General features: G+C 49.8%; 1 protein-coding gene across 2 annotated transcripts in view; it reads right to left on the bottom strand.

Moving 5' to 3' along the window:
* Positions 1 to 27,298, bottom strand: part of LOC122924916 (killer cell lectin-like receptor subfamily G member 1) — a 106,105-nt gene that overhangs the window by 35,976 nt on the left and 42,831 nt on the right. For both annotated transcript variants that reach the window (XM_044276461.1, XM_044276462.1), the window contains 5 exons: positions 19,018 to 19,107; positions 15,594 to 15,683; positions 14,948 to 15,034; positions 14,285 to 14,329; positions 13,386 to 13,534 (listed from right to left, as the gene is read on the bottom strand). In XM_044276461.1, the coding sequence (XP_044132396.1) occupies positions 13,386 to 13,534; positions 14,285 to 14,329; positions 14,948 to 15,034; positions 15,594 to 15,683; positions 19,018 to 19,107 (461 nt within the window). The remainder of the gene's footprint in view (positions 1 to 13,385; positions 13,535 to 14,284; positions 14,330 to 14,947; positions 15,035 to 15,593; positions 15,684 to 19,017; positions 19,108 to 27,298) is intronic.

Raw genomic sequence — 27,298 nt, 5'->3', positions numbered from 1 at the left:
GTTAGTCTGGCAGACCACCCACAACCCAATACTGGACCTGTTGAATCTTAGGGGCCTGGCTCTGTTCTGTATGTCCCCAGCTGTTGAGTGGGCATCTGCTACTCCTTGCTTTGTGGTTCTCCAGCTTGGAGCTGTAGGTACTTGGTGGGCAGAGGCCGACTGCGCTCTGCCCAGATGCCAGCTCTTCCGCTGGGGATGCCTGTGGGAAGTCAGTCTCTGGACAAGAGGATAGGGGAGGGCAGATGCCAACTGCGCTCTGCCCTGATGTCAGCTCTTCTGCTGGCGTGAGGGGGGTACAAGCCAGTCCTGTAACAAGGGGGTCGGTGGAGCAGAGGCTAGTGGCTGGGAAGGGATCAGTGGGTATTGCAGGCTCATCCACTGCCCCCAGAACTCGGTTGGGAAGTAGCTGGGAAGGGGAGGGCTCGCTTACCTCCTCCTCCTGGTATCCCTGCGGAGATGGCTGGAGATCTGGTTGTTGGAGGGGGAAACCGACTGTCTCCTCTTTGGCTAAACAGCCCTGTTGCTGGGGGACAGGACCGACTGTCCCTACCCCCTGTGCTGTGAGTGACCACGGTCCCATCTGCACAGTTGTGGGGCTTACTGTCTCCCCCTGGTGCATTAAGCTGCCGCTGGGGAGAGGGGGTAACGAGCTCCTCTCCCATACATACTTCCAGCCGCTGGGGAGGGCGACCGACCGCCTCCGCTCCCACTACAGTGTCCTGCTGCTGGGGAAAGGAGACTGGGCTCTCTATTCCCTGTAGGACACTCTGCCGCTGGGGGACAGGACCGACTGTCTCTGCCCCCTGTAACTCCGCCTGCCGCTGGGGAATGGAGACTGGGCTCCCAATTCCCTGTACATCACACGGCCGCTGGGGAATGGAGACTAGGCTCCCAATTCCCAAAAAATCATGCTGCTGCTGGGGGGCAGGAACAACTACCTCTGCCCCCTGTAACTCAGCCTGCCTGCTGGGGAATGGAGACTAGGCTCCCAATTCCCTGCAGGACCGGTGGAGAGACCTCGGTCCCATCTCCACCGGCCACCTGGGGTTCTTCCCAGTAAACATCCACAATATCCTCCCAGCTGAAGGGCTCTGGACCTGGGTCTGACTTCTTGCTGTCCTGCTGAGCCTTCCCAATGGAGTGGAAGAGATCTCGGTAGTCCTGCTCCAGTTCCCACTCCAGGGTTGCTAGGTGAGCCAGGTCTTGCTCTACCTCATGGGGGTCATCCCACTCATGCCTAGCCTCCCTCTCATAGAAAATGTCCTGAAGTCTGGACTGTGCAGGGCTCCCGAAGTCAGGCTCTGCAAAGGACTCCCATAACAAGCCAGGACCATCAAACTCCTCTCCCTCTGGCTTGTCATGCTCAGCTGTCCAGGGTATAAACTGTGCCACATACCACCAAAGCGCCTGGTAGGCATCCTCCAGCCATAGCTCCTGCCATACCCGGTGCTCTAGTTCCTTCACCCATTCCTCCAGGGGCTGCTCTCCCAGGAAGGGCATCCGCAGGGCCACTTGCTTCTGCAACCGCTGCTCTTCACTGGGGAGACTCTCACCTCGCTGGTATTGTACATTATCCAGGGCCTGGTACCAGATGCCTTTCCTTAATGCATCCCGGCCATCCAGGTCCTCCTCCTCGTATAACACTGCTGGTTCCATCCTGTTGCTTTAGGGTTGCTGTACTGGGACATGCGTTGCCCTTAAATTGTAGAATCCACAGAAATGGTGTCTCCTGTAGCTGTCCTTCTGGCTGTAGGAACGATCCCGCTGCTTGCCACCAATGTAACGGACCGTTTCGGCAGACAAGGGGTTAAAATCCGTTTAGGCGATATGCCCCTTTCTGAGAGACAGGCACAGCTACTGCAGAACACCAACCTCCCAAACTGGATACAAAATAGCACTCCAAACTGGAACCTCGCGGAATAGCTGCTAGCAGACGAACAGGAAAAGCATCCAAGTCAGCTTACACTCCTGGCAATCAGTCTCCAACAGCATACAGGGAATCCCCCCAATAACGAGACAAGGCTCCGTCTTGAGGGTCAAGCAGTGCTCTGACGTGCTGGCACACCCAGCCTGGTTTTTATTACAGTTGTTGCAAATACAGGTCCGCCCACAGGGTTTTGAAATACAACCAATCAGTAATTTACAACACATACAATGTAAATACAGCAACCAATCGTTCACGCCCCCAGAGGACCAGAAGGGAGACTGCGACACAGGACAGATACAACACATCCCCACAATGCATCATGGTTTCCTCCCCTCTGTCCCAGAGACAACCGAGGGCAATCCAATTATCTCTCAGGACAAAGGGAGATCACCAATACACATGTGGAGACAACAGGACAGACATCACCATTTAAACACACAATGGCACACCCCCACAGCAAACACAGACATGTAACATATCCCCAGATAGCTCAAGTCTGAGTGCATATCATTAGGTGAATGGCACTCAGAATACACGAATACAATACTATTAGCTATCTGGGTGCCCTCACATAACATACAATTTAACCGAACGCATAATAACATAAAATACAATTCTACAGACAGATTTAAGCTGTGCGGCCGGTCTGTCTTCTCCTTTAAAGTTACTATGGGCCATAATCCTGAGGCAAGAGGCCTTCAAACAGCCCTCTCCAAAACCCAGTGGCGAGGTTGGTTTTGCCACAGTAGCAGAGCTGTATAAGTGGCGGGTCAGCATCAATGCTGGTGGAATAGAGAAACTGATGTAGCAGAGCTGAATACGCTGCTGTTCAGACACAGTTCTAATGGGGAAGGGAATAGACAAATGTAGCAGAGCTGTATATGTAGAGGGTCAGAATCAATGCTGGTGGAAGAGAGAAGCAGATGTAGCAGAGCTGAATATGCGGCTGTTCTGACACAGTGCTGGTTGAAGATATAAACAGACAGATGTGTAGTGTCCCACTAGGTAAATGTGAGCACTACACAAGGGTCAATTGGGCCACGTTTGTTCTCCAACTCCTGTGGAACAGTGGCATTGTATTTTACATTACATTTTAATGTATATTGCTATGTTGTTATGCGTATTTTCCCTGTGTGTCTGTGTGTCAGGACTGTTAGGGTGTAGTTCCTCCTCCTAGACAGTAGAGGGAGCTAGGGAACCCCTAATATATATATAGTTAGGCCCAGACAGGAAAGAGGCGTCTGTGTGTAGAGTCAGAAGCAAGAGGACACTTTAGCCAGAGAGGTGCTAAGGTGCAGGTGTAGTGTCCCACTAGGTAGGAGTGGGCACTGCACAAGGGTCAATTGGGTAGCGTGTTACTTCTACTCACAAGGGACAGGGATGTTACATTTTACTGTGCACTTTAATGCATTTTCTATGTGTTTTACATGCAATGTTTTCCCTGTTATATGCTTTGCAGGCCTAGTTGGGTGTAATTTAGCCTCCCAGACACTAGAGGGAGATAGGGAGCCCCTAGTATAAATGTCCAGGCCCAGACAGGGAGGGGAGGTCATAGTCAGGAGTCTGTGGAGACAGAAGTGAGAAGGCACCAGCCCAGGATATGCTGAGGGCCTCCTCCTGACATGCAGCTGGACAGTCCAGGATATGCTGAGGGCCTCCTCCTGACAGGCAGCTGGACAGTCCAGGATATGCTGAGGGCCTCCTCCTGACAGGCAGCTGGATAGTCCTGGTTCCTAGCTGCACCAGGAGGCTAGATGGAGTACAGCCTGCTTGGAGACCGAGTGTATTCCAGGGGACTAGAGGAGTCACCTTGTCAGCCTGAAGCTCCTGAGGCTAAGGATAGCTCAGTTGAGATACCCCAATAGTAGGACAGAACCTTCTGGGAGAAACCTGCAGCCACCTTTCCCATCCAGCAGTGAGACAACTAGGAAAGAAGGTATTGTAACCTTAAGCAAGTGCCAATACTGGAGGAAGGAATTTATACCAAGGATTTAAGCCAGCGAATAGGCATCCGGGCCTTGGGATCCAGCCAGCTAGAATAGCTGTGGGGATAGAGCAGCACTGCACTGCAAAGCATTAACTATATATACCCTCCAAGTATCTTGTGAGATATAAACCTGCTGTGCATTTGGAACTGTAAAGGACTGCATTATCATCTTCTGTAACTGCGTGTACAAAGTTGGACTGTTTTCACCAAGTAAAGCAACGTTTGGTTCACCATCTGTGTACTCATTTAATCCTCCTGCAAACCGGTGTGCCACCGTTACAGGCACTGGCGTCACGATCCTTAAAGGGACCTTGCCTCAGGCACTCTAAACACCTGCAACAACCAGGGCACCTCACCCAACATCAGGCCAGGTCTCTACACCCAGAGTGTGCCCCAGAGGAACTAGTGTCTGCCTCTCATTCACTGCTGCATGCCTGCCCAGGGTCCTCCTCAGAAAAGTGAGTAACCCTCGATTGCCCATACCGTGACCTCACTGTCGCTATACCCTGCAGGTCTGGCGTGCTGCACAGGCTCTGACATGCAGCTAGACAGCCTAGGCTTCTAGTTGCCACCAGGAGAAGAGTTGCCTCCTGAGAAACCTGCAGTTCCCATAACAGAGCAGAGCCTTTATTCCAGCCAGACAAGAGGGCTGAAGGGCAGGAGGGTTTATATGGAAAGCAAGGAGATATATACCTGAGGAAGTTTCCCTAACCCAGGATAAAGCCAGCAATAGGGCATACGGGCCTTGGGATAAAGACAGACAGGATTCTGAGGAAAAGTGCAGCCTGATCTGTAAGTGTTTTAACCCTTTGAGTATCTTGCAAGAACATTGTGCCTGCCATTTGTATAAGCCTGCTTGTGACTGCTGCTGACATATGGAACTTTGCCAAAAGACTGTAAATAGTTAATTGTTCCAGTAAAAAGGAGGTTTTGGTTCACCACAACATCGTGTTCCTCAATTACTACTATCAGCAATCGGTGTGTCACCGTTACCGGCACTGGCGTCATGAACTTTAAAGGGATCTTGCCACCGGCACATTAAAGGGACACTGACAGGCCTTCCGAGCATAATTAGCTCTTTATATGCCCCCCTAGGTCTTATAATAAGTTCCCAATTCATATAAGTATTATCCCTGTGCGCATTGTAAAACATTAAAAATAATCTTTATAATCACCTGTCCTTTCTGCCCAAGGGGCGTTCTTTGTGCCGCATTTGTGCCCAGCCGCGTCCCAACTGCCGAATCCTTAGACACGCCCATCTCATTAGTATTCACTTTGCTGGGCGGTATTTTCTAGTCCCCGACATTCGGAGATCCTGCGCATGCGCCCAGCACCCTCGCTCGCCGGGATCACATTGCGCCAAGTGAATACTAATGAGATGGGCGTGTCTAAGGATCCGGCAGTTGGGACGCGGCAGGGCACAAATGCAGCACAAAGAACGCCCCTTGGGCAGAAAGGACAGGTGATTATAAAGATTATTTTTAACGTTTTACAATGCGCACAGGGATAATACTTATTATAAGACCTAGGGGGGCATATAAAGAGCTAATTATGCTCAGAAGGCCTGTCAGTGTCCCTTTAAACCTGCAACACCCAGGGCACCTCACCTACCACCAGCCTGGTCCCTATACACAGAGAGTGCCCCAGAGGACCCCTGTGCCAGCCTCTCCATCACTGCTGTACGCCTGCCCGGGGTCTTCTATGAGCTGTGAGTACCCAGTGCAACCCTCGTTCTGCCTATTAACCGTGACCTACCACTCCCCTAACCCTGCAGATGTAGCAGAGCTGTATATGAAGCTTTTCAGACACAGTGCTAGTGGGGGAGTAGAATAAAGATGTAGCAGAGCTGTATAGGAAGCCATTCAGCCAAAGTGATGTTAGGGGACTAGAGAAGACACATGTAGCTGAGCTGTATATGCATCTATAAAGATACATAGTGTAAGGTTTATACACAACTGGAGCACAGCTGTAATGGAAACAAATCTGCATCAGTGCTGGTGGGTGGGGGATGGTCACGCTTTTGAGCTAATGTATAATATGGAATTATAGTTTTTGATGCACAGAATGGGTTTGTAAAAGATCAGACTTAGATTTTGTGTGTAAAACTGCAGAACAGCCACGTGTTCCTGTACACTGAGCTCACTTCACATGGCTCTCTGATGATTCCCCGGCAGGGGGAGGGGCCTCACAGACACTGCAGGACAGCCACCTGTTACTGTACACTGAGCTCACTTCACATGGCTCTCTAATGATTCCCCGGCAGGGGGAGGGGCCTCACAGACACTGCAGGACAGCCACCTGTTACTGTACACTGTGCTCACTTCACATGGCTCTCTAATGATTCCCCGGCAGGGGGAGGGGCCTCACAGACACTGCAGGACAGCCACCTGTTACTGTACACTGTGCTCACTTCACATGGCTCTCTGATTCCCCAGCAGGGGGAGGGGCCTCACAGACACTGCAGGACAGCCACCTGTTACTGTACACTGAGCTCACTTCCCATGGCTCTCTGATTCCCCGGTGTGGCGAAACCAACCTCGCCACAGTGTTTTGGAGGGGGCTGTTTACCAGCCTCCTGCCCTGGGATTATGGTCCCTTAAGTTATTGGGTCTTAAGGCACTTGGGACGGAGCCCTCTGTCCCTGGATTGCATCCTCTGCCTTACTTGCTTGGATGAAGCACATGGTGAGAACAATAGATAGCGGCCATTTTAGCTCACAGACACTGTTCTGACTTTTCCACGCGGTGCTATCTTGCCTGTATTTGGTGCACAGAGACATCATTCAGTAGTTTGAAACTACCAAACAGGGGACACATTTATTAGTGACTATTTTCTGTATAACTTGTATATTTTCGGTGTAACTGGCATAAAACTGTATCTTCCAAACTACTGAACGGATGTGGGTGAATTTTGGATATGTGGTTCACCCAGATCCCCCGGTTCCGAGGATATATTGGTTATGGGGTTATTGCATGTTTTGGGGTTCCTGTGATATGTTTTATAAAACTGTATTTCTCTGCCTTTGATAATTATATTCGCCCTTGTGTTCAATAATCATCACCGGCAGAGGGGAGGATTTTGTGTGGGTGTGTTTCTATTGTCCCATTGTGTGTTTAAATGGTGATGTCTGACCTGTTGTCTCCACATGTGTATTGGCGATCTCCCCTTTGTCCTGAGAGATAATTGGATTGTCTTCAGTCGTCTCTGGGACAGAGAGGAGGAAACCATGATGCATTGTGGGGATGTTTTGTATCTGTTCTGTATTTGCAAAACTGTAATAAAAACCAGGCTGGGTGTGCCAGCACAGGAGAGCACTGCTGACCCTCAAGACGGAGCCTTGTCTCGTTATTGGGGGGATTCCCTGTATGCTGTTGGAGACTGATTGCCAGGAGTGTAAGCTGATTGTATGCTTCTCCTGTTCGTCTGCTGACAGCTATTTGCGAGGTTCCAGTTTGGAGTGCTATTTTGTATCCAGTTCGGGAGGTTGGTGTTCTGCAGTAGCTGTGCCTGTCTCTCGGAAAGGGGCATATCGCCTAAACGGATCTTAACCCATTGTCTGCTGAAACGGTCCGTTACATTGGTGGCAAGCAGCGGAATCGTTCCTACAGCAAGAAGGACAGCTACAGGAGACACCATTTCTGTGGATTCTACAATTTTAGGGCAACGCATGTCTCAGTACAGCGACCCTAAAAGCACAAGGATGGAACCAGCAGTGGAGTACAGATACTCTGTTGAGGAATTTGACCGTATGATGTGGTTGCGGCTGAACTTCTTCGGACCCAATCCAGCTGAGAAATACGTGAAGTTCGTGAGGAGTCTAGTGTCTAAGACCCTACTATACCGGGCAGAAGGTGACGGTCAGCTGCCACGTTGGGTGGACCTCCATCGGAAGTTACGGTTGCGGGACAGTGGGAGCCCAGTCTCCATTCCCCAGCGGCAGTGTGAAGTGCAGGGAGAGGAGAGCAGCGTCCTCCCTCCCCAGCGGCAGGCTGAGTTACAGGGGGCAGAGGTAGTTGTTCCTGCCCCCCAGCAGCAGCATGATTTTTTGGGAATTGGGAGCCTAGTCTCCATTCCCCAGCGGCAGTGTGAAGTACAGGGAGGGGAGAGCAGCGGCCTCCCTCCCCAGCGGCAGGCTGAGTTACAGGGGGCAGAGGTAGTTGTTCCTGCCCCCCAGCAGCAGCATGATTTGTTGGGAACTGGGAGCCTAGTCTCCATTTCCCAGCGGCAGCTTAACGCACCAGGGGGAGACAGTAAGCCCCACAACTGTGCAGATGGGACCGTGGTCTCTGCACTTACAGCACAGGGGGTAGGGACAGTCGGTCCTGTCCCCCAGCAACAGGGCTGTTTAGCCAAAGAGGAGACAGTCGCTCTCCCCCTCAAACAACCAGATCTCCAGCCATCTCCGCAAGGATACCAGGAGGAGGAGGTAAGCGAGCCCTCCCCTTCCCAGCTACTTCCCAACCGAGTTCTGGGGGCAGGGGATGAGCCTGCGGAAGAGCTGGCATCAGGGCAGAGAGCCGCTAGCCTCTGCTCCACCGACCCCCTTGTTACAGGATTGGCTTGTAACTCCCTTATCCCAGCAGAAGAGCTGGCATCAGGGCAGAGCGCAGTCAGCCTCTGCCCTCCCCTATCCTCTTGTCCAAAGACTGACTTCCCACAGGCATCCCCAGCAGAAGAGCTGGCATCTGGGCAGAGCGCAGTCGGCCTCTGCCCACCAAGTACCTACAGCTCCAAGCTGGAGAACTACAAAGCAAGGAGTAGCAGATGCACACTCAACAGCGGGGGACCTACAGAACAGAGCCAGGCCCCAAAATTCAACAGGTCCAGTATTGGGTTGTGGGTGGGCTGCCAGACTAACTCAGGTACCGACCGGCGTGAGGTCAGGTATCTGGTTAGTCTTCCCTGGGGGGTGGGGAGATGTGTGGCGAAACCAACCTCGCCACAGTGTTTTGGAGGGGGCTGTTTACCAGCCTCCTGCCCTGGGATTATGGTCCCTTAAGTTATTGGGTCTTAAGGCACTTGGGACGGAGCCCTCTGTCCCTGGATTGCATCATTTGCCTTACTTGCTTGGATGGAGCACATGGTGAGAACAATAGATAGCGGCCATTTTAGCTCACAGACACTGTTCTGACTTTCCAACACGGGGCTATCTTGCCTGTATTTGGTGCACAGAGACATCATTCAGTAGTTTGAAACTGTATAACTTGTATATTTTCAGTGTAACTGGCATAAAACTGTATCTTCCAAACTACTGAACGGATGTGGGTGAATTTTGGATATGTGGTTCACCCAGATCCCCCGGTTCCGAGGATATATTGGTTATGGGGTTATTGCATGTTTTGGGGTTCCTGTGATATGTTTTATAAAACTGTATTTCTCTGCCTTTGATAATTATATTCGTCATTGTGTTCAATGGTCATCACCGTCAGAGGGGAGGATTTTGTGTGGGTGTGTTTCTATTGTCCCATTGTGTGTTTAAATGGTGATGTCTGTCCTGTTGTCTCCACATGTGTATTGGTGATCTCCCCTTTTGTCCTGAGAGATAATTGGATTGTCTTCGGTCGTCTCTGGGACAGAGAGGAGGAAACCATGATGCATCGTGGGGATGTTTTGTATCTGTCCTGTATTTGCAAAACTGTAATAAAAACCAGGCTGGGTGTGCCAGCACAGGAGAGCACTGCTGACCCTCAAGACGGAGCCTTGTCTCGTTATTGGGGGGATTCCCTGTATGCTGTTGGAGACTGATTGCCAGGAGTGTAAGCTGACTGATACTCTTTTCCTGTTCGCCTGCTGACAGCTATTTGTGAGGTTCCAGTTTGGAGTGCTATTTTGTATCCAGTTCGGGAGGTTGGTGTTCTGCAGTAGCTGTGCCTGTCTCTCGGAAAGGGGCATATCGCCTAAACGGATCTTAACCCCTTGTCTGCTGAAACGGTCCGTTACACCCGGCAGGGGGAGGGGCCTCACAGACACTGCAGGACAGCCACGTGTTACTGTACACTGAGCTCACTTATCACAGCTCTCTGATTCCCCGGCAGGGGGAGGGGCCTCACAGACACTGCAGGACAGCCACCTGTTCCTGTACACTGAGCTCACTTCACATGGCTCTCTGATGATTCCCCAGCAGGGCGAGGGGCCTCAGACACTGCAGGCTGCCAGACTGATGACTCATTCTCTTCACATGAACTAGCACGCAAGGACTGAGCTCTCAGTGTGATGTCATAAGGAGGCGTGGCCGGCCTTCACGCTAGCTGCCTAAGCCCACCCAGCCTTAGCAGCAGAAAACCAGGAAGTGAACAGCTACCTGGCAGCAATTGAGGATGAAGTAGCAAGATGGGAATACCCCTTTAAAGTTCCATGGGTAGCGGAGGCAACTGTCTCCAGCTCCTCCTCCTCTTCATCGTCCAGTTCACGCTCAGAAGGCGAACTGAGTGTGGTCCTGCTATCACCCTGTGTAATGTCCTCCCCCAGTTCCTCGTCTGCCACATTCAGAGCGTTGGCCTTAATTGTGGGCAGTGATTGTTTGAGTGGACACAGAAGTGGGATGGTGACGCTGATAATAGCGTTATCGCCGCTCACCATCTGGATTCCTCAAAGTTTTTTAAAACCTCACACAGGTCAGACATCCATGCCAGCTCCTCGCTTGTGAATAGTGGCAGTTGACTTGAAAGGCGACGACCATGTTGCAGCTGGTATTCCACAACTGCCCTCTGCTGCTCACAAAGCCTGGCCAACATGTGGAACGTAGAGTTCCAGCGCGTGCTCACTTCGCACAACAGTCGGTGAGCTGGAAGCCGCAAGCGCTGCTGCAGCATTGACAGGCCGGCTGAAGCTGTGGACGACTTGCAGAAATGGGCACACATGTGGCGCACCTTCACTAGTAGCTCGGGCAAATTGGGGTAGGTTTTGAGAAACCGCTGAACCACTAAGTTTAAGATGTGGGCTAGGCAGGGGATGTCTGTCAGGTTGCCGAGCTCCAAAGCCACCACCAATCAATGGGAAAGCCACTCTTTGTGACATCTCACCATTCATAACATATGATGATAGCTTTCTATATAAGCAGGCCCTTAGTGATAACTAAATATTTGTAACATATAATACCAGGGTAACAATCTTCTAGAGGGATGGAATACAATGTATATTTCTGGGAGGGGAACCTTGCATATATCTCAGGTTCAGACATGGAGTCGGTTGATCCAGATGTCTCCTATTCCATCCAATTCTTTCATACATCACTTGACATCTGGATGGTGAGATGTCACAAAGAGCCCCCCCCCCCTTTTTGTTTATGTGGAAACTGCTATTTCCCATAGATTGTGGTTTCTAGATGGAAATTGTGGTCCATTATGTAGATATTGTGGTTCTCCATATGGATACCCTGGTACAATCCATATTATATATCCACTGTTTTAGCTGTATATGTACTATTGGTGATTTTATCATTTTATATATATAACATATTATGATCTGTGAGGAGGAGAAGATGTATGGATTTATAGATACAACAATGCAGCACTATATATATATATATAACAAAAAAGGGAAAAGATTGTGAGCAGGGATTCCGGTCCGGAGTTTGGATGTGATCCATGAACAATGTGGACTGATAAAAGATCAGCACTAAGGCTCACTCCTGATATCCACTGAGGAAGGGGTTGTCCCCGAAACGCGTATGGTCCCAGGAAGTGAGCGCAAATACTCGATGTTAACATAAAGGACATTCGACTGATAATATGACAGGCCTGTCTAAGAAATAACCCAAGCCCGATTAAAACCTCCGGCAAGTAAGACCAGCTGACCAGCAGGGGGAGCTCCGTCACGTGATACGCCGTACCGACGCCAGCTTCGTCACCACGTGGGAGGCTGCGTGAAGTGTGAGAAGCAGGGCAGCGGAGGACGCCGTGGAGCGGGAGACCGGTAAGAGACGCCGAGCATCAGGAGGCGGGCGAGGAGTACACCTGAGAGTCCGGTGAGCAAAACGTATGTCCAGCTCTGGATACAACTAGCGCACCTCACAGCCGGCTGGCGGATATACACAGCGCATCAGAGTAACGGACCCAGGGAAAATGAGCCTACAGTATTGAAGCATAACCGGGTAATGATACACTGGGCTGTTCAGACTGTACATTGGTATCCATGAACGGCACTAGTGCACTTTAATAGAGCTCAGAAATTGAACACCATCTCTGAAGATCTAGTGCTACATCTGCAACTAAGGACCTACCATCCCTGACAAGGAGATGTATATATGGTGGACTATTTACCATTTTTTCCTTCACAGAACAGTCGATTTTAGGAAAGTATTCTGACATTGATTGATGTGGTTTTATTGTATGTGTAAACATTTTAGGGATTGCCCATTACTGTTGTTTCTATTTTGCAGTGAAGATATTAAATTGATATTCATTTTCACGGTTCATGTGTGATCCCCTCTGTAGAGAGTGCCCCTTTCCACCACCTGCTGCCTCCAACTCAAAAATATCTCCCGCATCCGCCCGTTCCTCAGCCAGGAGTCTGCAAAAATGCTTGTACATGCCCTTATCATCTCCTGCCTAGACTACTGCAACACTGTCCTCTGTGGCCTCCCATCTAGCACTCTCGCACCCCTCCAATCTATCCTCAACTCTCCACCTCTGCCCCTGTTACTCCTCTGCCTCTCCCCTCTGCCAATCCCTTCACTGGCTCCCCATTGCCCAACGAATTCAGTTCAAAGTACTAACAAACACATACAAGGCCGTCCATAACCTGTCCCCTCCCGACATCTCTGAGCTACTTTCCCGATACACCCCCACGCGCACTCTCCGATCCTCACAGGACCTCCTTCTCTCCTCTCCTCTTATCGCCTCTTCCCACAATCTCCTCCAGGATTTCTCCCGTGCATCCCCCACACTCTGGAACTCGCTGCCCCAACATATCAGACTCTCACCTACAGTGGAATCCTTCAAAAGAAACCTGAAAACCCACCTCTTCAGACAAGCCTCCAACCAGTGACCCTGCTGCCTCTATACCGCCAGGACCAGCTTCACCCGCACCTACTGTGTCCTTCTCCCATACCATGTAGATTGTAAGCCTTCACGGGCAGGGCCCTCTCTCCTTCTGTAACTTATCTTGTTCATGCTTTTGTCTGTATTATGTATGTGCACCGCTTATCATATGTACAGCGCTATGGAAGGAATGGCACGTTAATAATTTGTAATACAACCCCCAATATCCAATACAACCCCCAATATCCAATACAACCCCCAATATCCAATACAACAAGAGGCACATTGACCGGCCATGTACATGTTTATAGAACCTGACCCCATCCTCTGGAGCCTCAATGTGATGCTGATGATTGAGGTGACCCATCTTATCACATTCACCAGTGTCCACCACGCCACAGATGAAGCGTTATATGGAACCGATGTAAAGCCTTATACTCAGAAATGCCATTCTCTCCTCCATGAACCCTCCCTAGGCCCGGGGACTGACCAGTATGGTTCCCTCCTTCACGGTTGCCAGGCTAGAGTTGCGTTTCTCGCAGTCTTCTTTGCTGTCTTTGCGGTTCTTTCTGTTTTCTGAGAAGAAATAACACTTCCTTGTAACAAGAATCCAGGGATCGGGACACGGAGAAAACAAGTCTGCAAAATAAGGAAATCAGATCTCGGGTTATGGGGCAATGGACAGTGACTTACAGTGCAATGAAAGCTGGTTACTGTAGGTAGAGGCTATGAGGAGGCAGAGGTAGGTTGTCCTGCCATTGTCCTGTCAATCACTTCATACCCAGCTCTTAGTTCATGAGAACATGTGCACCAAGGAATGTGCGTGCAACACGGAAACAAAAGTAAGTGCCCCCCACCCCAAATACTTCTCGGGCAGGTTTTCTGTTGTGTTTGGTTCAGAACTGTGGCTTCAGAACTTTCATGTTTGGTTTCCCTAGCTATTCACATGTAGACTTGTATTACACAGGGTAACTCAGCTTGGAGACAGGTGAATCTCCATCTATTGTCCAGGCTCCGAGGGGACAGGGACCTCCAATGTGTGACTGGTGTTTGATGGTCCCTCTGGTATATACTGCATTAACAGCAGGTGTAATAGGAACCGTGTTGTTCACAGATCTCCACTTCCGACCCCTCCATCTATACAACATTTTTCACACAACTCAGGATCCTCCAGGGGTTATTACAGGTATGAGAGATGTTTTTTTTGGGTGGTAGTACTGTCCTACTGTCAGGCTATGTAGATCATTTATCGATAGCCTGCACCTCAGATATGAGGTCTACGCCGTTTATCAATGTTGTCAGTAACAGCACCTGATATGATTGTGGCCAGAATTCTGTAAGATGAAGCTTTCTGGATATCATGCGTCAGGGGCTTCATCTGGACTGTACCTGATGAGGACGATGGTCCTGATCTACTTCCGTCACTGGTTGTACCTGGGAATGAGAAAGTAGTCATCAGATTGAAGTTCACTGCTGGAATTTCACTGAAGGGACGCATCCCAGCAACAAATCCTTACTATCACATGTGGCATGGAAGCCCAGTGTGAGGAGAACAATGAAGAACAGAGGACAGCAGAGAAGAGGGGACAATGGAGAGGAAAGAAATGTGGATCCAAGTTAATAATGTAGTAGTAAAAGACAATCGATCAGAAGAAACAATGAAGACGAGAGAACAATTGAGCAGGAGAATGGAGAATACAGAACAATGGATAAGAGGACAATTGATTCAAGGAAACAGAGCGAACAATGAGGTATAATTGGACAATGGTCTACAGAGAACAATGGATCAGTGAAAACAATGGAGATTAAAGAACAACTGAGTAGAGACAATAGAGGAAAAAGCAAAGAGAGGTGGGGGAGGACAATGGAGAGAAGAAGACAGTAAATCTGAGAAAACAATGAAGAGAACAAAGTAGAAAAAGACAATGGAAATAGAGAACAATGGATTAATAACAAGAAGAATTAAGTAGCACAGAAGGATGGAGAAGAGGGAACGATGGAGCTGAGAGAACTATATAGAAATGAATCTGTTCCAGAGGTCTGCAAACTCACAGGAGGTTCTGCTAGTGATGGTGGTGATGAGAAGAATGAGACACAGGATGACCAGGAAGGGGATGGGGAGCAATGAGCAGTGCCGACCTGCAGGGGGCAATAACATAATGTCTTATAAGATAGTCAACAGCAATGGGGCAGAAGAGGCATTGTGGTGAGGAATCCTCTGTGCTGACAGGACACTGTAGACCCGGAGCTGTGTCCCTCCATCTCAGGATGTGCACTCCGGAGTCAGGAATGCATGAGAAGAATCCTGGGTATTGGAAGAAGTATTCCTGTCTCATAAATTAATAACCTAGAGCTGGTATCTTATGATTGGTGGGGTTCCAGCCTAAAGGACCCCTTTATTCACCTGATTGTAGGGGTTACACAAATCAAGCCCCCTACGATCATCAAGTAAAGGCATGTCCCTTCAATATACAATCCCTTCATGACATGGAAATAACTCCTTTCATTTATCTTCCTCACCTTCAGTCCACTTCTGAACCTTCTCAAGCCTCTGCCCTTCCCCTGAATCCAGGCTCTGATCACCTCTCACATCAGCTACTGTAACGTCTCATTGTCCTTCACCTGCATCTGCAAGGCCCACGGTGATCACCCCGATCTGCAGCACCCGTCTGGCCCACACTACAGAATATACCCATACCTCGAAGTACTCTGTGCTTCCAGTCTGTGCGCTCCTCATCTTCTCTGACTATCACACATTTGTCCCATGTTGACTTCTCCACACATTGACCTGTAAGACAGAAAGCAATGATGAGAGCAAAAATACCAGATCTGTATGACAAGTGCAGTATTAGTATGGACATCTCTGACTTCCTCGACACACAGACCTCACATCCAGCATGTATTACTGGGGACACACAGACCTCACATCCAGCATGTATTACTGGAGGACACACAGACCTCACATCCAGCATGTATTACTGGGGGGACACACAGACCTCACATCCAGCATGTATTACTGGGGATACACAGACCTTACATCCGGCATGTATTACTGGAGGACACACAGACCTCACATCCAGCATGTATTACTGGGGGACACACAGACCTCACATCCAGCATGTATTACTGGGGGACACACAGACCTCACATCCGGCATGTATTACTGGGGGGACACACAGACCTCACATCCAGCATGTATTACTGGGGGACACACAGACCTCACATCCGGCATGTATTACTGGGGGACACACAGACCTCACATCCAGCATGTATTACTGGGGGACACACAGACCTCACATCCAGCATGTATTACTGGAGGACACACAGACCTCACATCCAGCATGTATTACTGGGGACACACAGACCTCACATCCGGCATGTATTACTGGGGGACACACAGACCTCACATCCAGCATGTATTACTGGGGGGACACACAGACCTCACATCCAGCATGTATTACTGGGGGGACACACAGACCTCACATCCAGCATGTATTACTGGAGGACACACAGACCTCACATCCGGCATGTATTACTGGGGTACACACAGACCTCACATCCAGCATGTATTACTGGGGGACACACAGACCTCACATCCAGCATGTATTACTGGAGGACACACAGACCTCACATCCGGCATGTATTACTGGGGGACACACAGACCTCACATCCGGCATGTATTACTGGGGGACACACAGACCTCACATCCGGCATGTATTACTGGGGGGCACACAGACCTCACATCCAGCATGTATTACTGGAGGACACACAGACCTCACATCCGGCATGTATTACTGGGGGACACACAGACCTCACATCCAGCATGTATTACTGGGGGGCACACAGACCTCACATCCAGCATGTATTACTGGGGGACACACAGACCTCACATCCGGCATGTATTACTGGGGGACACACAGACCTCACATCCAGCATGTATTACTGGAGGACACACAGACCTCACATCCGGCATGTATTACTGGGGGACACACAGACCTCACATCCGGCATGTATTACTGGAGGACACACAGACCTCACATCCAGCATGTATTACTGGGGGACACACAGACCTCACATCCAGCATGTATTACTGGGGGACACACAGACCTCACATCCAGCATGTATTACTGGGGGGACACACAGACCTCACATCCAGCATGTATTACTGGGGGACACACAGACCCCACATCCAGCATGTATTACTGGGGGGACACACAGACCTCACATCCAGCATGTATTACTGGGGGACACACAGACCTCACATCCGGCATGTATTACTGGGGGACACACAGACCTCACATCCAGCATGTATTACTGGGGGACACACAGACCTCACATCCAGCATGTATTACTGGGGGACACACAGACCTCACATCCAGCATGTATTACTGGAGGACACACAGACCTCACATCCAGCATGTATTACTGGAGGACACACAGACCTCACATCCAGCATGTATTACTGGGGGACACACAGACCTCACATCCAGCATGTATTACTGGAGGACACACAGACCTCACATCCGGCATGTATTACTGGGGGACACACAGACCTCACATCCGGCATGTATTACTGGGGGGACACAAACCTCACATCCAGCATGTATTACTGGAGGACACACAGACCTCACATCCAGCATGTATTACTGGGGACACACAGACCTCACATCCAGCATGTATTACTGGGGGACACACAGACCTCACATCCAGCATGTATTACTGGGGGACACACAGACCTCACATCCAGCATGTATTACTGGGGGACACACAGACCTCACATCCAGCATGTATTACTGGGGGGACACATACCTCACATCCAGCATGTATTACTGGGGGACATAGACCTCACATCCAGCATGTATTACTGGGGACATAGCATCAACTCCCAGCATGTATTACTGGGGACACACAGACCTCACATCCGGCATGTATTACTGGGGGACACACAGACCTCACATCCAGCATGTATTACTGGGGGACACACAGACCTCACATCCAGCATGTATTACTGGGGGACACACAGACCTCACATCCAGCATGTATTACTGGAGGACACACAGACCTCACATCCAGCATGTATTACTGGAGGACACACAGACCTCACATCCAGCATGTATTACTGGAGGACACACAGACCTCACATCCAGCATGTATTACTGGGGGACACACAGACCTCACATCCAGCATGTATTACTGGGGGACACACAGACCTCACATCCAGCATGTATTACAGGGGGACACACAGACCTCACATCCAGCATGTATTACTGGGGGACACACAGACCTCACATCCAGCATGTATTACTGGGGGACACACAGACCTCACATCCGGCATGTATTACTGGGGGGCACACAGACCTCACATCCGGCATGTATTACTGGAGGACACACAGAACTCACATCCGGCATGTATTACTGGGGGACACACAGACCTCACATCCGGCATGTATTACTGGAGGACACACAGACCTCACATCTAGCATGTATTACTGGGGGACACAGACCTCACATCCAGCATGTATTACTGGAGGACACACAGACCTCACATCCAGCATGTATTACTGGAGGACACACAGACCTCACATCCAGCATGTATTACTGGGGGACACACAGACCTCACATCCAGCATGTATTACTGGGGGACACAGACCTCACATCCAGCATGTATTACTGGGGATACAGGTATGATCACATGTGACGTGTCTGTACTACAGGTGTGATCACATGTGACGTGTCTGTACTACAGGTGTGATCACATGTGACGTGTCTGTACTACAGGTGTGATCACATGTGACGTGTCTGTACTACAGGTGTGATCACATGTGACGTGTCTGTACTACAGGTGTGATCACATGTGACGTGTCTGTACTACAGGTGTGATCACATGTGACGTGTCTGTACTACAGGTGTGATCACATGTGACGTGTCTGTACTACAGGTGTGATCACATGTGACGTGTCTGTACTACAGGTGTGATCACATGTGACGTGTCTGTACTACAGGTGTGATGACATGTGACGTGTCTGTACGACAGGTGTGATGACATGTGACGTGTCTGTCTTACACGTGTGAGCGCTCAGTGTGTACACTCTTGTGTCAGGTTCAGTCAGGAGGTTTTTTACCTTCTTGGTCTTCACATTTTCGGCCCTTTTTCTTGGTCGTCTTCTTGAGCGCTGCGCGCGTCACTGTGATGTCATCGCCTCCTGCAGAATCTGAAAATGAATTGTAAGACGTGATGTCACATGTCATATGTCTGTCATTACCTGGAATGTATTCTTGTATTTGAGCTGCTGACACTAGAGGGCGCTCTGCGTGTTTACAGGTAGACACCAGTAGGTAGCCATGGTCACATGACTGCACACATTCAAAGAGTTGCCAAGTCACATGACCGTCCACCATCTTTAATGTGACCCTCTGACCAATAAAAAGAAAACTAACCCACAGCGCTGTGTAAAAGTGAATGATTGGGGCGAGGGGATCACAGGGTGACCCGCTGGACGGGTGTAGGGTGGGGGTCCAGGCAGCGTCATGTGACCCGTTCCAACTCGCTATGCCATACCTTCATGGTGTGACTTCTGGGTTGTTTTCTTGCAGACGGTTGCGTAGGTGACGTCGGCGCCCCCGCTCTGCTGAGGGTGAAGAACTGCAGAAAACCAATCACAAGTCAGGAGCAAATCCACATCACTGCAGCACAGGAGCAAACGGCGCAGGAAAAGAACTGCAGAAAACCAATCACAAGTCAGGAGCAAATCCACATGACTGCAGCACAGGAGCAACAGGCGCTGGAAAAGAACTGCAGAAAACCAATCACAAGTCAGGGGCAAATCCACATGACTGCAGCACAGGAGCAACCGGCGCGGGAAAAGAACTGCAGAAAACCAATCACAAGTCAGGAGCAAATCCACATGACCGCAGCACAGGAGCAACCGGCGCGGGAAAAGAACTGCAGAAAACCAATCACAAGTCAGGAGCAAATCCACATGACTGCAGCACAGGAGCAACCGGCGCTGGAAAAGAACTGCAGAAAACCAATCACAAGTCAGGGGCAAATCCACATGACTGCAGCACAGGAGCAACCGGCGCTGGAAAAGAACTGCAGAAAACCAATCACAGGTCAGGAGCAAATCCACATGACTGCAGCACAGGAGCAACCGGCGCGGGAAAAGAACTGCAGAAAACCAATCACAAGTCAGGAGCAAATCCACATGACTGCAGCACAGGAGCAACCGGCGCTGGAAAAGAACTGCAGAAAACCAATCACAAGTCAGGGGCAAATCCACATGACTGCAGCACAGGAGCAACCGGCGCGGGAAAAGAACTGCAGAAAACCAATCACAAGTCAGGAGCAAATCCACATGACTGCAGCACAGGAGCAAGCGGCGCGGGAAAAGAACTGCAGAAAACCAATCACAGGTCAGGAGCAAATCCACATGACTGCAGCACAGGAGCAACCGGCGCGGGAAAAGAACTGCAGAAAACCAATCACAAGTCAGGAGCAAATCCACATGACCGCAGCACAGGAGCAACCGGCGCTGGAAAAGAACTGCAGAAAACCAATCACAAGTCAGGAGCAAATCCACATGACTGCAGCACAGGAGCAACCGGCGCTGGAAAAGAACTGCAGAAAACCAATCACAAGTCAGGAGCAAATCCACATGACTGCAGCACAGGAGCAACCGGCGCTGGAAAAAAACTGCAGAAAACCAATCACAGGTCAGGAGCAAATCCACATGACTGCAGCACAGGAGCAACCGGCGCGGGAAAAGAACTGCAGAAAACCAATCACAAGTCAGGAGCAAAATCCACATGACCGCAGCACAGGAGCAACCGGCGCGGGAAAAGAACTGCAGAAAACCAATCACAAGTCAGGAGCAAATCCACATGACTGCAGCACAGGAGCAACCGGCGCTGGAAAAGAACTGCAGAAAACCAATCACAAGTCAGGGGCAAATCCACATGACTGCAGCACAGGAGCAACCGGCGCTGGAAAAGAACTGCAGAAAACCAATCACAAGTCAGGAGCAAATCCACATGACTGCAGCACAGGAGCAACCGGCGCTGGAAAAGAACTGCAGAAAACCAATCACAAGTCAGGAGCAAATCCACATGACTGCAGCACAGGAGCAACCGGCGCTGGAAAAGAACTGCAGAAAACCAATCACAAGTCAGGAGCAAATCCACATGACTGCAGCACAGGAGCAACCGGCGCTGGAAAAGAACTGCAGAAAACCAATCACAAGTCAGGAGCAAATCCACATGACTGCAGCACAGGAGCAACCGGCGCTGGAAAAGAACTGCAGAAAACCAATCACAAGTCAGGAGCAAATCCACATGACTGCAACACTGGAGCAACCGGCGCGGGAAAAGAACTGCAGAAAACCAATCACAAGTCAGGAGCAAATCCACATGACTGCAGCACAGGAGCAACCGGTGCTGGAAAAGAACTGCAGAAAACCAATCGCAAGTCAGGAGCAAATCCACATGACTGCAACACTGGAGCAACCGGCGCTGGAAAAGAACTGCAGAAAACCAATCACAAGTCAGGAGCAAATCCACATGACTGCAGCACAGGAGCAACCGGCGCTGGAAAAGCTTCTGCAATATATATCATAGACTGCTTCTCGTAACCTCTGACCTCACAGAACGCAAATAACATCCTGTCTAAACTTCCTGCCAGATGCTATAGATACAGCGATTACTTTCTTAATTTAGCTTACCTCCAGGGATGAGCGAATCCGGACCGCACAATTGGGGTTTGTACCGAACATTACAGTGTCCGGGTACCAGTCCCGTGCGCCGTGTTCAGCGGTGATCTGCTGCCAGTGCCTCCTGTCGGTCGGTGCCTGAGTTAGTTGAGTAGCCCACCCGTAAACAAACACTGGTCCTGTTGAACTCTGGGGCCTGGCTCTGTTCTGTATGTCCCCAGCTGTTGAGTGGGCATCTGCTACTCCTTTCATTGTTGTTCTCTAGCTTGGAGCTGTAGGTACTTGGTGGGTAGAGGCCGATTGCACTCTGCCCAGATGCCAGTTCTTCTGCTGGGGTAGCCTGTGGGGAGTCAGCCTCTGGACAAGAGGATAGGGGAGGGCAGAGGCCAACTGCCCAGATGCCAGCTCTTCCGCTGGGGTAGCCTGTGGGGAGTCAGGCTCTGGAGAAGAGGATAGGGGAGGGCAGAGGCAAACTGCACTCTGCCAGATGCCAGCTCCTTGTTGCGGATCAGCTGTGGAGAGGAGGGATAGTTTACCTCCTCCTCCTGGCATTCCTGCGGGGTTGGTGGGGGATCCGTACCGGCCGTCCAGCATCCCGGTAGGCCTGGTGCTGAGACTGCGGTCCCATCTGCACCATCGGAGTTAGGGGTGCTGTCCTCCTGTGGTTGGAAAGATAGACCGATTGTCTCCTCTCCTTTCAAGATACACTGCCGCTGGGGAATGAAGACTATGCTCTCCTCTCCCTGCAAAACATACTGCCGCTTGGGGAGCAGGACCGTCTGTCCCTACTCCCGGAAACTCCGGCTGCCGTTGGGGATCTGGGCCGACTGCCCAGCATCCCTGTAGGGCCGGTGGAGAGATCTCGGTCCCATATCCACCTGCCATATAGGGTTCCCCCCAGGACCAGTCTACGAGGTCCCCTACCTCTGTAGCTGGTACTGAAGCAGGGGATACTTCAGTCGAGTCTTCCCAGCTGTAGGGTTGTAGGCCAGGGACTGCCACCAAGCTCTCTGACAGTGTATATTGGGACCAAATTGAGCTGAAGAGGTATTGGTCATCCTGCTCCAGCTCCCACTCCTTTGTCACTAGAGATGCCAGGTCTTGTCTCGCATCTCTCGCTGTACCCCAATCATGCATAGCCTCCCTGTGGTCATAGATATCCCAGAACTGGGACTCTCCAGCATCTCCAAACTCTGGTTCTGCGAAGGCCTCAAACAACAGGCCAGGGCCATTATAATCCTCACCCTCGGGTCTGTCGTGCTCAGCCATCCAAGGGGAGTGCCGAATCACATACCACCAGAGTGCCTGGTAGGCGTCATCTAGCCAAAGCTCCTTCCATACCAGGCTCTCGAGTTCTGTCACCCACTCATCCAGGGGCTGCTCTCCCAGAAGGGGCATTCGCAGGGCCACTCGCATCTGCAACCGCTGCTCCTCAATGGGGAGACTCTCGCCCCGCCGCTGTACATCTTCCAGGGCCTCGTACCAGACGCCTTTCCAGACTGCATCCCTCCAGTCCAGGTCATCCTCCTCCTCATAGTGGAACGCTGTTTGAAGACTAGCCGATTCCATCCTGCTGTAGACAGGGGCGCTGTACGAATACTAGCGTTGCCCTCAATATACTCCACCAATGGTGTCTCTGAGCTGCTCCTCTTAGCACTAGAACGCCATCCCACTGCTTGCCACCAATGTAACGGATCTCCTGGCACCCCGACCGGGTACCTCCGTCTATGGATGCTCATAGTGCTTCCCGAGGACTCCAAGCACTCCACTTGACACCGTACGCCCTGCAGACCCCACAAACTGCCGAAGCCTGGTCGAGGTCTCACTGTCTCCTACCCACCCTGGACCTACGACAAGGCTCCAGTGGGTGAACCTTTCCTAAATCCAGAGAGCAGGAACAGCTCTTACAAAAGCTAGGAGTTATAGCCAGGGGAGTATACAGCATATAGCAATCCCCATACACATGAGACGAGGCGCTATGTTGAATGTAAAACAGGAACTCTTTATTGAACACACAAGCATTAACTTATATACACATTTTCCAACAAGAGAACCACCCCCGTGGACCTGGTTGGGAACTGAGGACATGACATAGCAGCAAATCCTTTACAGTTTAAACACAAAAACTACCCCTATTCAACAAACACAATGACATTGTCTGTGATGCAATTAACAAACACAATGGCATTGTCTGTGACGCAATTAACAAACACAACATGCAAACAGACATCTTCACCCCCTCCATAATAAATGAATAGGGACAGTGGAGACACATGTGATGGGATTATCTCCTGAGTGTTTTATATGGTGATCTACTCCTCTAGGAGTAGAGACAGTTCTAGCTCTCCCCGCATGGGGAAGACAGCAAGGACCAAGTCTCGTCCTGAGATTTGATCAGATTCCCAGTCTGAGCTTTGCAGCTCAGCTGGACGAAACCAAGTAGAAAGCTGCAGATCACTCCAGTTCCAGGAAGAACCATACCCTGTGAAGATAACTGCGAGTAGAGACCAGAGACCCCAGGAGAAGCCATAATCTTCCTCAGCAAGTCAGTCCCTAGATAGCAGAAGATAGTGCAGATAGTGCTACTAAGCAGACGTCCTTTTCCTGCAAAAGCTCCAGGCACATGATAGAGCAGAAGATAATTTCCTGCCATACTTTGCCAATACCTGCTGGGACCAAATACTATTGCTGTACCTTGTTTGGATGAAAGCTACTACCAATAAAGACAAGTTTGACCTTCACCCAAAGTCTGGATCTCAATTTCTGCTACTAGTTCCTCTATTACTCCTACTAGCACAAGACTCATTTTATTGTAAGTTCGCCAGGATCCAGGAGTCTGGCCGTACCCAGGTAGGAGACACCGCTGACACCATTATTACCACCACACAGAGACATTACACCACTCTGGCATTACTAACCTGGTATGTGAGTTATTACATTTTAAAGGGCCCTGCAACAGTACCCTGCGCACGCTGCAATTGGCGTCACAAACAAAACAATAGACTACTATACACATCGTTTTTTGCTGCCCAGACATACTTGGGCACATTGATCACCCTTTACTATGGATTATGACAAACTCAATGTGATATTATTTGAAATGTTTGTCCAAACTCGATACAGTTCTCATTAGGTGTTAGAGGGGTTATAAGGAATATATTTCATACTCCCTATAGCAATTATGGTTTAGGTATTCTGGGAGGTATTTAGGAGTTTTATGCTCATATAATCATGTATGGTATTTGTTGGTGATGTATATTTTTATGTATTTGGGATAGATCATGATGTATCCAGTGCTGCATTTATGGTTGTGTATTTCTATGAAATCCTGTATTTATAGAAGTGTAAACCTCTTCTCACCCCTAAAGGATCAGGAGGTTATGCTCTCATTCCCCTCCCCTTGATCATAGTATGTATTCAGCTTTTTATTGGTACCTCATATTGCCAAGAACCCTATGTAGACTCCGTTTAGGGCCATTCTAGTGTGAATTTATTTATTTGATAGGTATAATCAGGTTTTGATACCATCATAGCCGGATACCACTCACGCTGGATTGGCTGATACAGAGCTTGGCCGTGATGCGCTGTGCGGGGGGCGCCGCTATGCTTCCTTGGGAGGCGGGCTGGAACGCATGGTTTGCGTTCCACCCCTCCTCCTGATGAATGCGGCGCCTCCTTGATGCACTCGGCGCGCATCATCGGGCACAAGTGCTCGATAAATAGGTATCAGCTGCGATTTAAAATTAGCCCATACCTCGAGGCTACATGGGGGGTATAAAGAGGGGGCCATGACCACACTCCATTAACCTCCTGACGAAGCTGAGGAGAAAAGCGCGTCGGGGTTCCAGCCTGTCCTGTGTCCGCTGTCTCTGCCCTCCATCATGTCTCTCGGTATGTTATGGTTTTCCAGCAGGTGCCTATGGGCGAGTTGTAGTTCATGGCCTCTATTAGATGGTTTGGTGTATGGGGACTTATTTATCTGAGGATGTCAGGTAGATATTGTGTAACGTGTTGTTATCATTTATGTATCACTAGGGCCCTATACCTGTATATACTCGCTTAATGGCTATGCAATGGAGTGATGATCACAGTTACTCGTAGCGGTTAGTACCAGATACTGCTTACTTGTAAATCACCCCACTGCACATTACACCTGACATGTGTTCCACCTTTTTGGCAGGTTACTGAGACACCGGCCGGGGGACGACGGCATCCAGGTTCTTTGCTGACTTTTTCAAATGAATTTAGTGTAATCTCTTATCTGTGCAATAATGATCTATTTATGATATAATAAAGTATATATACAGTACAGACCAAAAGGTTGGACACACCTTCTTCTCATTCAAAGAGTTTTCTTTATTTTCATGACTATGACAATTGTAGATTCGCACTGAAGGCATCAAAACTATGAATTATCACATGTGGGATTATATACATAACAAAAAAGTGTGAAACAACTGAAAATATGTCATATTCTAGGTTCTTCACAGTAGCCACCTTTTGCTTTGATTACTGCTTTGCACACTCTTGGCATTCTCTTGATGAGCTTCAAGAGGTAGTCACCTGAAATGGTCTTCACTTCACAGGTGTGCCCTGTCAGGTGTAATAAGTGGGATTTCTTGCCTTATAAATGGGGTTGGGACCATCAGTTGCGTTGTGGAGAAGTCAGGTGGATACACAGCTGATAGTCCTACTGAATAGACTGTTAGAATTTGTATTATGGCAAGAAAAAAGCAGCTAAGTAAAGAAAAACGAGCAGCCATCATTACTTTAAGAAATGAAGGTCAGTCAGTCCGAAAAATTGGGAAAACTTTGAAAGTGTCCCCAAGTGCAGTCACAAAAACCATCAAGCGCTACAAAGAAACTGGCTGACATGCGGACCGCCCCAGGAAAGGAAGACCAAGAGTCACGTCTGCTGCAGAGGATAAGTTCATCCGAGTCACCAGCCTCAGACATCGCAGGGTAACAGCAGCTCAGATTAGAGACCAGGTCAATGCCACCCAGAGTTCTAGCAGCAGACACATCTCTAGAACAACTGTTAGGAGGAGACTGTGTGAATCAGGCCTTCATGGTAGAAGATCTGCTAGGAAACCACTGCTAAGGACAGGCAACAAGCAGAAGAGACTTGTTTGGGCTAAAGAACACAAGGAATGGACATTAGACCAGTGGAAATCTGTGCTTTGGTCTGATGAGTCCAAATTTGAGATCTTTGGTTCCAACCTCCGTGTCTTTGTGCGACGCAGAAAAGGTGAACGGATGGACTCTACATGCCTGGTTCCCACCGTGAAGCATGGAGGAGGAGGTGTGATGGTGTGGGGGGGGCTTTGCTGGTGACACTGTTGGGGATTTATTCCATGAACCAGCATGGCTACCACAGCATCTTGCAGCGGCATGCTATTCCATCCGGTTTGCGTTAAGTTGGACCATCATTTATTTTTCAACAGGACAATGACCCTAAACACACCTCCAGGCTGTGTAAGGGCTATTTGACCATGAAGGAGAGTGATGGGGTGCTGCGCCAGATGACCTGGCCTCCACAGTCACCGGACCTGAACCCAATCGAGATGGTTTGGGGTAGAGCTGGGACCGCAGAGTGAAGGCAAAAGGGCCAACAAGTGCTAAGCATCTTTGGGAACTCCTTCAAGACTGTTGGAAGACCATTTCAGGTGACTACCTCTTGAAGCTCATCAAGAGAATG

The sequence above is a fragment of the Bufo gargarizans genome, chromosome 1 (genome assembly GCF_014858855.1).
Source record: "Bufo gargarizans isolate SCDJY-AF-19 chromosome 1, ASM1485885v1, whole genome shotgun sequence".
Lineage (NCBI taxonomy): Eukaryota > Metazoa > Chordata > Amphibia > Anura > Bufonidae > Bufo > Bufo gargarizans.
Note: the sequence above shows the minus strand (reverse complement) of the source record. Positions and strands in the feature narration are given on the sequence as shown.